This window comes from Amblyraja radiata, chromosome 12, assembly GCF_010909765.2.
Source record: "Amblyraja radiata isolate CabotCenter1 chromosome 12, sAmbRad1.1.pri, whole genome shotgun sequence".
In the NCBI taxonomy this organism is placed as follows: Eukaryota; Metazoa; Chordata; class Chondrichthyes; order Rajiformes; family Rajidae; genus Amblyraja; species Amblyraja radiata.
This window is the reverse complement of record NC_045967.1, coordinates 46,002,980-46,015,992: the sequence shown is the minus strand read 5'-3', so window position 1 is coordinate 46,015,992 and position 13,013 is coordinate 46,002,980. Positions and strand designations below refer to the sequence as shown.

Genomic DNA, 13,013 nt, shown 5'->3' with positions numbered 1-13,013 from the left:
GATCATGTAAGCCACCCATTAATACTATCAGATTGGTATTCCAAAACTCCTATATTTAATCACATCGAAAAGTAGTTTTCCCTCCTCCTCCTCCTCCTCCTTTAATGAGGATTTCACTTTCTGCATCGTGGTTAGGTTCCTGTAAAATCACTTTTAGAAAAAACCTTCATTGAAATAGCAACAACAGAAGCTATTCATGGTCCCATTTTACTAATTAAGATCCTCCTCAGAGCAAGTTCAGCTCTGGTGCCTCTAGCCTCGGAAAAGGTGGGAGCATGGGGAGTTGGCACAATAAAACCCTTTCTATAAATGAACAATCATAAAAGGATGTCTACGGACAACATGAGATGCAACGTCTGGTTGAAGAATCAGGAGTTTGGGCATGGGGGAGGGGAGGTTGGTGGAATGGAAAAGGCAAAAATGATCAAAAATTCAGCAACATGCTACGCAATAGTTTCAAAACTTTAAACTCAAAACAAACTGTAAATGGAATGTCTTGTCCTCAATGTTTTGATTTCCAGTGCATCATCTCCAAAATCAAAAAGTTTTCCACCAGTGACCCGATGCAGAGTCTCAAAAAGTCTGCAATATTTTAAATATATTAATTATTATATTTTGGAGATTAACATGCTGCAGTTTCTTTTAAATTTAAAACTAAAATGCCTGCAGTCAGTGAATATTAGTACGTTATTATGATCATCCGAGAAGAAAAAAGTAGTTGTGAATGTCTAATTGTGTGATGGATGGGCAGAGAGAAGGTTGGGGATGGGGGGTGGGGGTGAAAGAAAGAGTTTAATACTTGGTTGCATGCACTGCAGTTTCTTTCGGAATTGAAATTAATTACCTGGAATAAAGGACAATGCAAAGTACTGTCATCAATCCCAGTCAAAAGTGCAACCGAAGAGCAAAATACTTTGACATTTTCCTGAGATGACTCGGGCAATAAAACCAACAAGCACATCATCTAAGGAGTTATCTCTAACTTCAGAACCAGAGAAAGAAAACTACAAAAGGTTTTAAACAATAAAAAATCCAATTTACCAAATGGCAAACAGCACCATTAACTGTTAAGTGTATGTTTACATATAGGTTCAAGGGCACACATTAAAAATATCCCATCAGTAGTGGGGCAGAACAAAAATAATTGAGATTTCCATTAATGGAAGGGAGCATTGAAATCCATTAATTGTATTCCATTCCATACTCGGCACTTATTTGCAGTTCAAATTACAAAAACTGACATTTACTTCAATGTTTGTGCAACCTAGAATTCAATTAGATGTTTGGATTCTTAAAGTCAAAACATCTATAAATATCATTGACCTGGCTCGACCAGACTAAAATCATGACATTGGCAACAGGCTCAGTCATGGATATGTCCAAGAAGAAACAGCTGCCAGAAGGTCTATGGAAAAGTACTGATCAATAATTATGGCATACAAGGCACTATAGCGCTATCAGCACATGTACTTTTTAGTAGCTATAAACTGTTACGTTAAGAAACCTTCACATTGTTGTCCTGGGACATCACACAACAGACTGAATGAATGAGCGACAACCAGAGTGCTTCACACGCCATATTGAAACTGCCGAGAAATTCATAGCCTTTCTGAAGGTGCCCGACAGCAAATGCCACAAACTTTCCCCACAGAAATACGAATAAAACACTTGAGGAAAAGTCACAGGTTCTCTGCTTCCCTTTTAAAAAAAAATAAAAGTAGTACAGAGGCTAGTGCTTATAACAATGTTGCCAAAATGCAATTAAAATTAAATTTCCCTCAAACTGTTACTGGCTCATTTTGTGCAGTGGATTTCAATGTGTAATTTTAGAAGTGACCAACAAGAAATGTGATTGCACATGAAAATGCTTTAAATCCTCATTGTGCATCTTGTATTAACAATACGTTCTGGAATATAGAGCACCATGCCTTAGACACTGGTGATACGACATCAATGCAGATAGTTCTGCTATAACATGCACTTCCATGACATGAATAGGACACATTGCAATTGAAGAATATGGGAACACTATTTGAATTACGCAGGCCAAATTGGTTATAATGCGATTTTGATAGGCTTGAGAACCACTTCAAAGCTACTTTGAAATTGACAAGCAGAAATAAAGTTGGCTTGGAAAAAAACTGTTCACATCAACCTGCCCACAGTAATCATACTATTGTCTCTTAGGAACAACGGTGTCAGTTTAACTGCAAGTGACCATAGAAATTGACCAGCAATAGCATCTACTGACACACGTGTAAAATTATACTCTATTAAACCCTAATAGAGTATAATGTCGCCTTTGGCATTCATTTGCATTAACAAAAATAAACTTGTAACTATTAAAAATGCCATTATATATCAAAATACGGCAAAAATAAAAATTGCCTGAATTGCAATTGCTCCTTCCCCAATGACACAAATGTTTTCGTAACATGATTTCTATATTGTATGGTTTCTTGGGAATGCAACAATCGCATGATAGCAGAACTACCTATACTTAAATGGATCAACTGCAAAATCAATGGAATTCAAGCCTCATCACTCAAAAATTAAATTTCAAGAAAGTCTAATTTATATCTGCAAACACAAAACTGTTGCTGGTGCATGAATTAACCAGGTAATGACAACTACAAGAAGGCGTATATAAGATCAATTATCAAACTTTCAAAGGCATACAAACATAGAAAACTAGTTCCAAATATATAATTATACAAAATATCTGCAAGGTCGTTTCCTATGTGGAGGCCGTGCCCTCCAAATAATACTAAAATTAATTAATAGTCCTGGCCACTGCTTAAGGATTACAGAATTAGTCTAAATGATGGCATGATGGCATCTCATGGGGAAAAAACATAGCCTAATAGAACAATAACTTCCCCATAACAATCAAGACACCAAATCATTTTACATTAAAATTATTCGATCAATTAAGGGTTTAATTTTTCCTATCACCAATATATTCATGATGAGCGACTGCCTTATGTAGAACAGGTTCAGAAATGTTTCATTTCAAAACTAATTTCCAGAAAATCCAACTAACAAAATCTACTTGGCGATGTGTAACTATAATACGCATAAGTCAGTATAATCCTATTCAAGAAAACGAATGGGAATTAAATCTAGCAATGCTGTTTTCAATTGATAATAAGCTACACAGGACACTGTATAATCATAATATTGTACTAATAGCCTCCGATGTCGAATAGCTTTCATACAAAGAATGGAATGAGTGATTTGGCAATATGTCAGGTAGGCTGGAGTTCCTTAAAAAAATGACACAAAAGCCTTGTATAACAGCACCTTCAAAACTGATATAGGCATCCATCGTCCCATTAGTGCCTTTTATTTCAGTACAAAATCTCATTATTCACTACGTATGTAAATAAATGATTTGGCATATCCACACTAAGTTAAGTGGTATTGCCTTTTGAATGTATAACTCTCAAAGTTTAGTACCTGCTTGCCAATTATGGATTATTTTACAGTTAACCTCCTGAGACACTGCACAGAACAGAGACCATGTGCAAGCTACAGGCACATTAGTGTATCAATGTAGCTCAGATCGATTTTAAGTCGTGGTCTGCACATAGTTTTTCCATAATAAATTCTTATACAAGCTTAGCACAAATACAAGTGCTTTCTCCTTTCGGTGGTTGGAATACAACACCACCACTGGCACGGACCATGTAATTTTAGTCTACAAGCTTAAACGGTCAGTTTTACAAGTGTGGATACAGAAATCCAATGTAAAGAGGTGACAGTATACACAGAAACTGTTTTAACTGCATTAAATAATATATGGAATCATTGCCAATTACAGACCAGGCAATAGTATATCATCTTATTGGAACAAAATCCATGTCAAAAGAATACATAAGAAGTAACGCTCTCAACATAACCGTGGTGCCTGAAACAGTTAAGTCTACAAGAAACCGGATAAATGGAATACAAAACTGGAATACAAATTAAGAATTCCCTGTAAGTATTTTATTCTGAGAAGTTGACTTTCACCTATTTAAACTCAAACCACTTCCTCAATATTTCCAGAAGTCTGCAGTCAAACTTTTCTCTTTGGATTTTCTTCTATTTTTCTATCCATTCACAATCTCATTTTGGTACTATGTGTAAACCCAGTTCAAACTTTTACTGAACCTGGTATTAAGTTATGCATATGTTGGTCCAGCAGGGGACTCATCATAATTCATCCTTATTTACTCCAGAAAGCAAATAGAGGTCAAGAGATAAATTGAAAATCAGCTAGTAGCCTGATGATCTGATCAGATCAGAAGTATTACGGAATATTAAAACAAGACTAAAAGCTGCTAATGAAGAAATAGCATTCTTCTGCTACAGAAAGACGAAGCATTGCCCTTACAAATAAATTGCTTCGGCAAATGGCAACTTGCCATTTAGAAAGTAACTGGGAAGTCAGAAATTTGTGTCTTTCATACAGCTATCTTGAAATGTATTGCTAAATTCACGAAAGAAAAGCATACGCCGCTTTCTATGTAATTAGTATAAACTGATAGATTAATAACCATTACAACGCAAGCCTGGTGGAATGGAGTTCAGATCTGCGTTTCCTGTGAGAACTTGGAATTAAGAAAGCAGGGATATTTTAGAGGCTATACTATATTATCTTGCTGGTTTTCTTCTCTTGTATAATTCCATGTCACTTTGACATTGAATTAACGCAGAATAAGTTATTGTGCAATATACGAGAAAAATGTTGAAAATAGCACGTAGTTATGAAATATTTGCACCAATATAACTATAGGATAAGAGCCAAAGTCAGATAATCCATCCGAGCACTCTAAACCAAAAGTAAGGCATAGCTTCAAAGTTTTTTGAGGACATGGCTGAAAATCTAGTAAAGGAAAACAAATCCTCTTCTACAAGAAAAGGAATCAGTACTTAAGTGTTGGTTAAGTAACACTTGACAGAATTAAAACACTAAACAAAATGCTCTACATATTGCAAACATAGTTAGAGCTTCACCAAACTCACACCAACAAACATAACTATATAACGTTTGATTTTAGCCACATTATTTCCCTTACTAACACTTGAAAGAATAAAAATATTCCTGGAAGTTCAGGTTCACTTACTATTCTTCTTATATTCACATCTATATTCTACCGTGTTAGTTATATTTTGCAACATATTAATACATTACCAATCCAATGTTGTTTTCTGGCATTTGGTTTCCCAGGCTTCCAGGTGGACCTTGAGGTGGTGGTGCATTGGTATTCACAGTGGGTCTGTTCATTCCCATAAGTGGCTGCGGAACTTGGTTTGTAGAGACTGGCGAATACAGTGTTTTAGTAAAATATTGACTGAAGAATTTGTTATAACATTTGCCATTCATCTGGCATCTACTTGCTCAAAATGCAGATCCCTGCACCATCAACTCTTACAATTCACGCAAGTTCCCATTCTTTTCTAGTCCGGTTTACATTACTTTGTTCCACATAAGATTAGGCAGTCTATTATATTGTCTTGAGATTGCGATTGCACTGATTTATTATCTCCATTCAACAATTCTATTTTGGGATCATTTCAGCAACTAAAGAGGTGCAAATTATATGAAATAAAAAAATTACATACCTGCTTTAAGATTTGAAAAATCAACTGCAGATAGTCCCACTAAAATGAATAGATGCAGAAAACAAAATTAAAACGAATTCCAAGCATTGCCATTCTAAATGAACATTGCACAATTTAAATATATTTGAATGATTTCCACAAAACAAGAACATGGAATAAGAAAACTAAAAACATAAAAGTGCAGAGGAAAACATGCAACATATTTAGAGCTTCACATTCCTAGACTGCCACTGCGATTCAATACTGGAAGGAACCCTGGAAAGAATACTTTAATAGTCAAATTTTGAATATTCTCAATTCTTCCTTTCATTCAAATTGATTCCAAGCTTATAACCAAACTGCATACAGGATGAATATTGCGGATATAAAGGCTTGGCTGTTAGTTTCAATGAAGACAAGTTATTTCACAGGAAAGGAAGATATTATTCTGCTTTCCTAAAACCAACAAAAGCAGCCATTTTAATATACTGTAATACGTATTCAAATAAGATCTATGGAACTAAAATGAAGATTCCTAAAATATCCAAGTCTTCTCAAGTTGGTCAATAGCAAAACATATAGTAGGCCAAATGGATCCCCAAACTATTCATAAAAACATTCACAGGAAGGCTACTGCTCTACAGAAGGCAGAGACAAGCACAATAATTAAAATTTTGAGAACACCTAGCACTGCAATATCCTATTGGTAAACAAATACAATATACAAGATTGGACTGTACAATCTTGATCATTCTAATTTATTCTTTCATGGGAAAAGCCACATTTGGAATCTTCAAAAGGGCCAAATTTAACCTCAAAATAAAACCATTCACACAAAAGAACCGATGAGAACAGTCCAAGTATACAAGATCTCGCTAAATACGAGGTCAAGTCCAAACTTAGCTTTCATGATCAGACAAAACAGATGGAATCCCACTTTTAATTTATACATTCTATCCTTATATTAAAAAAAACTATATTTTTACCATACAGTCACATTAACAAACCTGCATTAACCGTGTGTAGAAATGGTCAGAACATATACATTTCTTTACACTCGGGACTGAAAAAATGAATCAAAATATGGACTTGGGACATTCTACAAAACTTGGTCACTGCAGGGAATACTAACACTTCCCATCATCTCACTCAAATCATTTTGGGAGTGTTTACATCCAGGTTGTCTACTACCCTCTGGTGAAGATATGACCAGTAATGTTGGGTATGAAGCTTGAGGTCCATGAAGTTAGGGTAATAATCAGACCTGAAGGAAAGCCAAAGTTCATTACACAACAGATTGTCTGTTGCTCTCAAATTTTTGGTGACAGAAGTTGCAGATTTACAGGGCGCTGTCTTAGTAGCCCCAGTATGTAACTATTGTATATAGTTCAGAATATAAATGATATACAATAATGTTTGGTTTAATTGAGGGCAATTGAAGAGCTTCTCATCAATCAAACTGCTTTGATTTAGTGTTAAACCCAAGTCAATGCAGCTGTACAATCCAGGCAAGTGAAAAAGATTTCAGCACATTCGATGAAAGTAGATCTAATCCTATCTGGCCGAGAAGCATCCAATCAGCAGCAAAACTATGGTAAGTGTTACTAACAGTGCTATCAGGTGGCATTTGTCCACCAATTCACGGCTCACTGACACCCACTTTGGATTTTCAAGACAGAACCAGTTAGCTCTATGCATCATCGAAGAACCGAACTCCAGAGGTGAGAAAGAATGTGATTAATGTCAGCATTTAATCACGTGTGGCATCCATTGGTAAAACGGAAGTCAATGGGCACCAAGGGGAAAGGTTTCCAATGGCCAGAGCCATAGCTCACACAAAAGAAAATGGTTGTCGTTTTGGATTGCAAACATCCCGGCCCACTGCACAAATTCCATGGGTTAAGATTCAAGGCCCAACCACATTTTGAGTCCTTTCATTCAAATAATCAAGACAACTCTCATGATGCCCGACAGCATTGAGGCCAAATCAACTAACATGATTGATTTTCCAAATATGATATTGAACATTCACACCCCCATCACCAGTATTGCAATTGTCATTTCTAACGCATAAAAAATATGGACTGCAGTGACTCACCCAGGATGTTACAACAGCATCACAAGCCTGCAACCTCTAACAACGAAAGAGACAAGGGTTTGTGGTGCATGGGAAAATACCTGCATGTTTCCTCCCAAGTTGCAGATATACCCAAATTAGAAATATATCACCTTCATCTTCTTCTCATTCAAAATCCTGAACCAGCTTCCAACAATACAGTACAAGTATATTCACCAGAAGGTCTGCAGCTATTCAAATAAGGACAATTTGGGATGGGCAATACACATGCTTGCCAGTTGCACTCCAGATAATAAATTAAACAAAAGAAATGAAAGCCCTTGCCTAAATATTTAGGTCATGGTACAAACAAGGATCAACTGTTTCATTTTCTGCAGTTGTGAATGAATAAAAAACTTTAATCATCACACATCTGCGCTTCTGTCTATAAGACGAAAATCATTAAAAGAACCAGCTGAAGAACCTCAGCAGCTATCCCGAAAAACTCCTGGAGCGACATCTCGGGACTGCCATGATTGACCATTATCAATTTCCAAAATCATCCTTTGTATATGTTGCAAATCCAACCAGTGGAGCGCTTTCGCCATTAGCCCACTACATTCAAGTGTACCAGGTCACATTTAGGGCACACTGACAAAATGAGCCTTGATCTTTGGACCAAGGATGTTGAGGTCCAGAGCCAAGTGCTTCCACCAAATTCTAAACTGAGCAATAGTGAGCAAATTATTAGTGAATTACTAACTGTCAACAATATCGTCCATTATATTGCTGATATACTAAGAACGGACTCATTGAGCAGTAATTAGCCAGAACTGGATTTGTCTTCTGTCGGTGTGACATACCTGGGCAATTTTCCATTGTCGGATCAGTGCCAGCGTTCTTACTGTTCTGGAACAGCTTGACGGGAGGTGCAGCTAGTCCTGGAATGCCTCAATAGTAGAGACAGCAAACTCACAGTTAAGAACTGCAGTACTACTATAAGCCAGTCCAAGAAATTTTTCGTTCTCTTAAAAGAAATGGTCTAACAAAATCAATTTAAAACCATGAAGTGTCAACTTTGTGTGCAAGAATGAAACTGAAAAAACCCCACTAAATCCAAAACTAATGTAATAAAAAGCATGCATACAAAAACAAACCATTTGGATACTGCAGTTGCAACAACAGCAACCTCTACACATGCATAGTTATTTCCATAAATGTTAACACAGGAACTGTTTCATAACTATCTCCAGTATGATCTCCGAAACTGGTGATCGATGAATTTCCGATATTTTCAGAACGTACTCAGAATATTTTTGCACAAGGTGAAAGCAGACTTTTAAATGGCATGCGGCATTCTAGTTACCTTTTAGCAATTGCCCTTTCTGGAGCATAATACTTATAGATGCTAATTCTCAGGTAAATAATATGTTAGAAAGTATTTAACTTTCTTAACCATATTGAAGTCCAACTTAAAATCTGAAATAATTTATTTTAAACTTTGTTTGAGAATAGTGGCATAGCAGCATTAGTAAAGCTGCTGCTTCACAGCACCCATGATCCCAGGTTCAATCGTGACCTCTGGTGATGTCTACGTGGAGAATGCATTCACCTATGAACTCATGGGTTTCCATTGTTACAGGAGTGGTGGTGCAATGGCACTCCAGTCTGCTCCCATATTTCAGATGTGCAGCTTTGGAGTTTAAGTATCCACTGTAAATAACCCATAGTGAGTGAGCAAGTGGTAGAATAATGGATGCTGTGGGTGGTATTTGGAACATTTGAGATTAAGGGGAAATGTGGGAAGAATTATTTTAAAATAGAATTAGTATAAATCGGTGGCTGATAGGCAGTACAGATTCAGTTAGCTGACTACATCTCAACCACACTGACTATTTCTTCAATCTGACAGACTGCTCAGCCACCATTTTTAGTCATATGGGCAGCAATCAAAATGAGAAAAAGAGAGATACACACTACAGAATTTCAACACCAGTGACCCCCAAATCCATATCATTATTTCACTGTCTGCAAGTTTTGTTTTATTTTACCTTCAAATCTTTGTGAAAAGAAAAACAGAAACATCAGCATTATCACATGCCTGAAATAAACCTGTTATTAATTTTGTAAAAATTCAAACAAAGTAACTCATCATATAAAATAGCAAATATATACTCCGGAAAAAAATACTTTCTACCATTTTAAATTAATTTTTAAGCCTCACCTGGCATGGCCATTCCAGCACGTTGCGCCATTTCTTCCAACCTCATATTCTCTCTCTGAAATAATAAGATTTGCACAATAAAATCCTGTGCCATGCTCTTTTTTCCATTCCTGAAAAATGCTTAGATCACATTCATCCTTCCAATTACTCTCCAAAATCTCACTAAGCAGAAAGTAGTTAGTAGAAAGGCCCTTAATGTTGTGCATCGTCAAGAAATCAATTGCATGAAGGAATGCAGGTCAGCCGATAACATGCAGTTTCAGCAGGGGATGCTGACAGGAGCTGCAGGTCTACGCAGAGTACAATCTCTGGCCTTGCTCCTTACAGGACAATTCAACTTGGAGGAACACTAATTCATCGCTTAAGAGATGAAAATACTTGGTAACAAGATGGTGGTTTTCATAATCGCCATGTTACTTTGTGGGTACTCGGTGTTCAGGATTCCAAATGTTAGTCCTTAGCACCTGGAGGCCACAATACTACCAACTTTGGTGGGTCTATCCTTTCTTGGGCCAAGAAATAGGTATTGTGATGGTACATTGTAATATACCATTCTGAGACTTTGACAATGTCAGGTTGATGTCTGGCTGTGGAGCCATTCTCCCAATAGAGACAGCAATTTCCTGATGTTTGTGGGGCACTTTACAAAATCCGCCATGCTGGGAACATTACCATGTCCAAGTTTGGTGTCCAATACAATTCAAACGTAGCAAAAATGATAGTACTGAGTGGCTTGCTAATCATTTCAACGGGCATGAAGTCACACATAGGTCAAACAAAGCAAGCATGGCATGTTTGTTCTCCTGAAGGCCATTTAGATGGAATTAGAATGGCAGCGGTTCATTTGGAAAATTTGTGGACTGTACTTAGTGAAAGACAAAACAGTCTCGCTTGACATGCAATTCCCTTAACTACTGTTCTGACATAGGCGAGAAACACAAATACAGAAATGACGAGTCATGCCAGTATTCCAAACCTTGAAGAAAAGATAAAGACTGCAAAATGGCAATAAATGTTTGTTGAGTAAATAAGATGAATATACATTAACGTGCAAGATCTGTATTTGATTAGTTACTTTTATAATCATGTCAATTTTTCATAATCAGCTCAATGGCTAGAAATATAGGATTGTAGTTACAAAACAATCCTCATCATTCCATGTTTAAGAAAGAACTGCAGATGCTGGTAAAATCGAAGGTAGACACAAAAAGCTGGAGGAACTCAGCGGGTGAGGCAGCATCTATGGAGAGAAGGATGTTTCGGGTCGACTTAACATATTGACATATTAACATATTGCACAGCTTATTGCACAAAATAGCTGGTAAAATGGTGCAAAAAGTAACACTTTCCTATGATTTATTTTTAAATACCAGTTTTGGCCTCCAGTATAGCAATATCATCCTAAGTATCTCACAACCCTTACAGTTTCGGCAAAGTTTCCTCGAAAGCTCTCCTGTTGTCTTCTCATCATTTCTTCCTTCTCACGCTGACGAAGTAGTATTTCTTCCTCGCGTCTTCTGCGTTCTTCTTCTTGCCTACGGTAATTAATCATGAAAGGTTATCAAATGTATTCTTCCCACATGAAATTACTTCAGCATAAAAATCATAAAACAATTATTTTCATAAGTAATTTGCTGATGCTATGGAAAATTGGCACATATTTCTTTAATTTATTTTTTATTTTTTAAAAGCCAAAAACTTATTTGCTTGGTCACGTAAATTCAAATTGCATGCCAATTTCAAAGTTTTCCAATAAAGCTCATCTGTGGGAATTGCGTTGAGTTGCACCTCCTGGATGACCATTCTACAGCTGGAGCTGCAGTTGGAATCATTCAGAAGCATCCATGATGCTGAGGACATCATGGATAAAAGTTTCAGTGATGATTACACCCAAGGTGCAGGCAGAAGAAAATTGAATAACCGCCAAGACGTAGAGGCAGTAGGCAAAGAGTGCGCGATACCTCTGAAAGAGATGAGACGCGTGTCCAATAAGATGTTTATAGTATACTCTTCCTTACCAAACTGCTATTCCAATTCGAACTGCACACGTCCAAACCAACACACCTTCTGCTCCCCACACCATCATGCCAACAAACCATCTCATCACCTCCAACCCCAAACATGGCAATTTATTTATTAACTGCTCAACAGATCTCAGAACAATTGGCATCTTTTATCACCACCAAATACCATCTTCGTTTATTCAACTATAATATTATGCAACAATTAAAAAACAAAGATTCAATCCATTTTATTGATACAGAAACAAAGGATTGGGGTGTATGTGTGCAATTCCTATCAAGATGACTGTTATCTGTCAGAAAAGTCTTCCAGAAATATTTCAAGAATTTAATGCAGGGGTCGGCACCCGGGCCGAATGCGGCCTGTAACCCAAAATCATCCGGGCCGCAGGAGTATTTTTTTCCAGTAATTATCCGGCCCACAGACATCCGTCATCTCCGGTACCGAGGCCGCAGCGACTCAAGGACGCCTGCTCTGGCGGCCGCAATGGCGGAGCTGCCGAACTCTGGCTGTACCGCATCCTGCGCAAAGCCGCCGGCACCTTCTGGGTCTGGGCTTCACTGTCGGGTTCGGGGTTGCCGATAGGCAGGGGACGAGTGGGTGTATTTGAGTTACCGCCTTCAGGACAGAACCAAGGCAATGGTCCGTCAGTGCGCCATGTTCGTGAGCGCCCGTAACTAGGGGCGGGATCTATGCGAACACGTGATTTGTTGCCTTCCATCCGGGGTGGGATCCATGTGTACACGTGATGGATGGGGCCCGCCACACGCTCATAGACATGCGTCCTGGCCCCTATGCAGAACCAGGTTGCCAACCCCTGATTTAATGCAAAAAAGATCTTTACCTCAGCTCCATCTGTTTTCGTTTCTGCAGTTCCTGATTATGTAGTTCTTCCATGCGCCTCAATTCCTCTTGACGCCTCATTAAATCTATGGACCAAAGCTTGGTTAATTAAAATGCTTAAATTATACATTTCTAAGAACAATTTATTTTTATAATTTCCTGGATATGCTAATTTGACTCTGTTCATCTTTCTCTTGACTTAGTATCACTTCTAGACTAATTCTAGTCTCCACTCAATTCCTACAAATAAGCCCACATGGTCAATGTAGTGCACAATCC

The 13,013-nt window shown here is 37.6% G+C and overlaps 1 protein-coding gene across 6 annotated transcripts in view; it reads right to left on the bottom strand.

Moving 5' to 3' along the window:
* vsig4 (V-set and immunoglobulin domain containing 4) overlaps nt 1–13,013 on the bottom strand; it is a 115,623-nt gene that overhangs the window by 84,336 nt on the left and 18,274 nt on the right. For 2 of the 6 annotated variants that reach the window (XM_033030693.1, XM_033030695.1), the window contains exons 6-11: nt 12,736–12,820; nt 11,293–11,404; nt 9,870–9,924; nt 8,509–8,595; nt 5,611–5,649; nt 5,180–5,307 (exon numbers count right to left, since the gene is read on the bottom strand). In XM_033030693.1, the coding sequence (XP_032886584.1) occupies nt 5,180–5,307; nt 5,611–5,649; nt 8,509–8,595; nt 9,870–9,924; nt 11,293–11,404; nt 12,736–12,820 (506 nt within the window). The remainder of the gene's footprint in view (nt 1–5,179; nt 5,308–5,610; nt 5,650–8,508; nt 8,596–9,869; nt 9,925–11,292; nt 11,405–12,735; nt 12,821–13,013) is intronic. The other 4 variants (XM_033030694.1, XM_033030697.1, XM_033030698.1 and 1 more) reach the window with 2 other exon arrangements.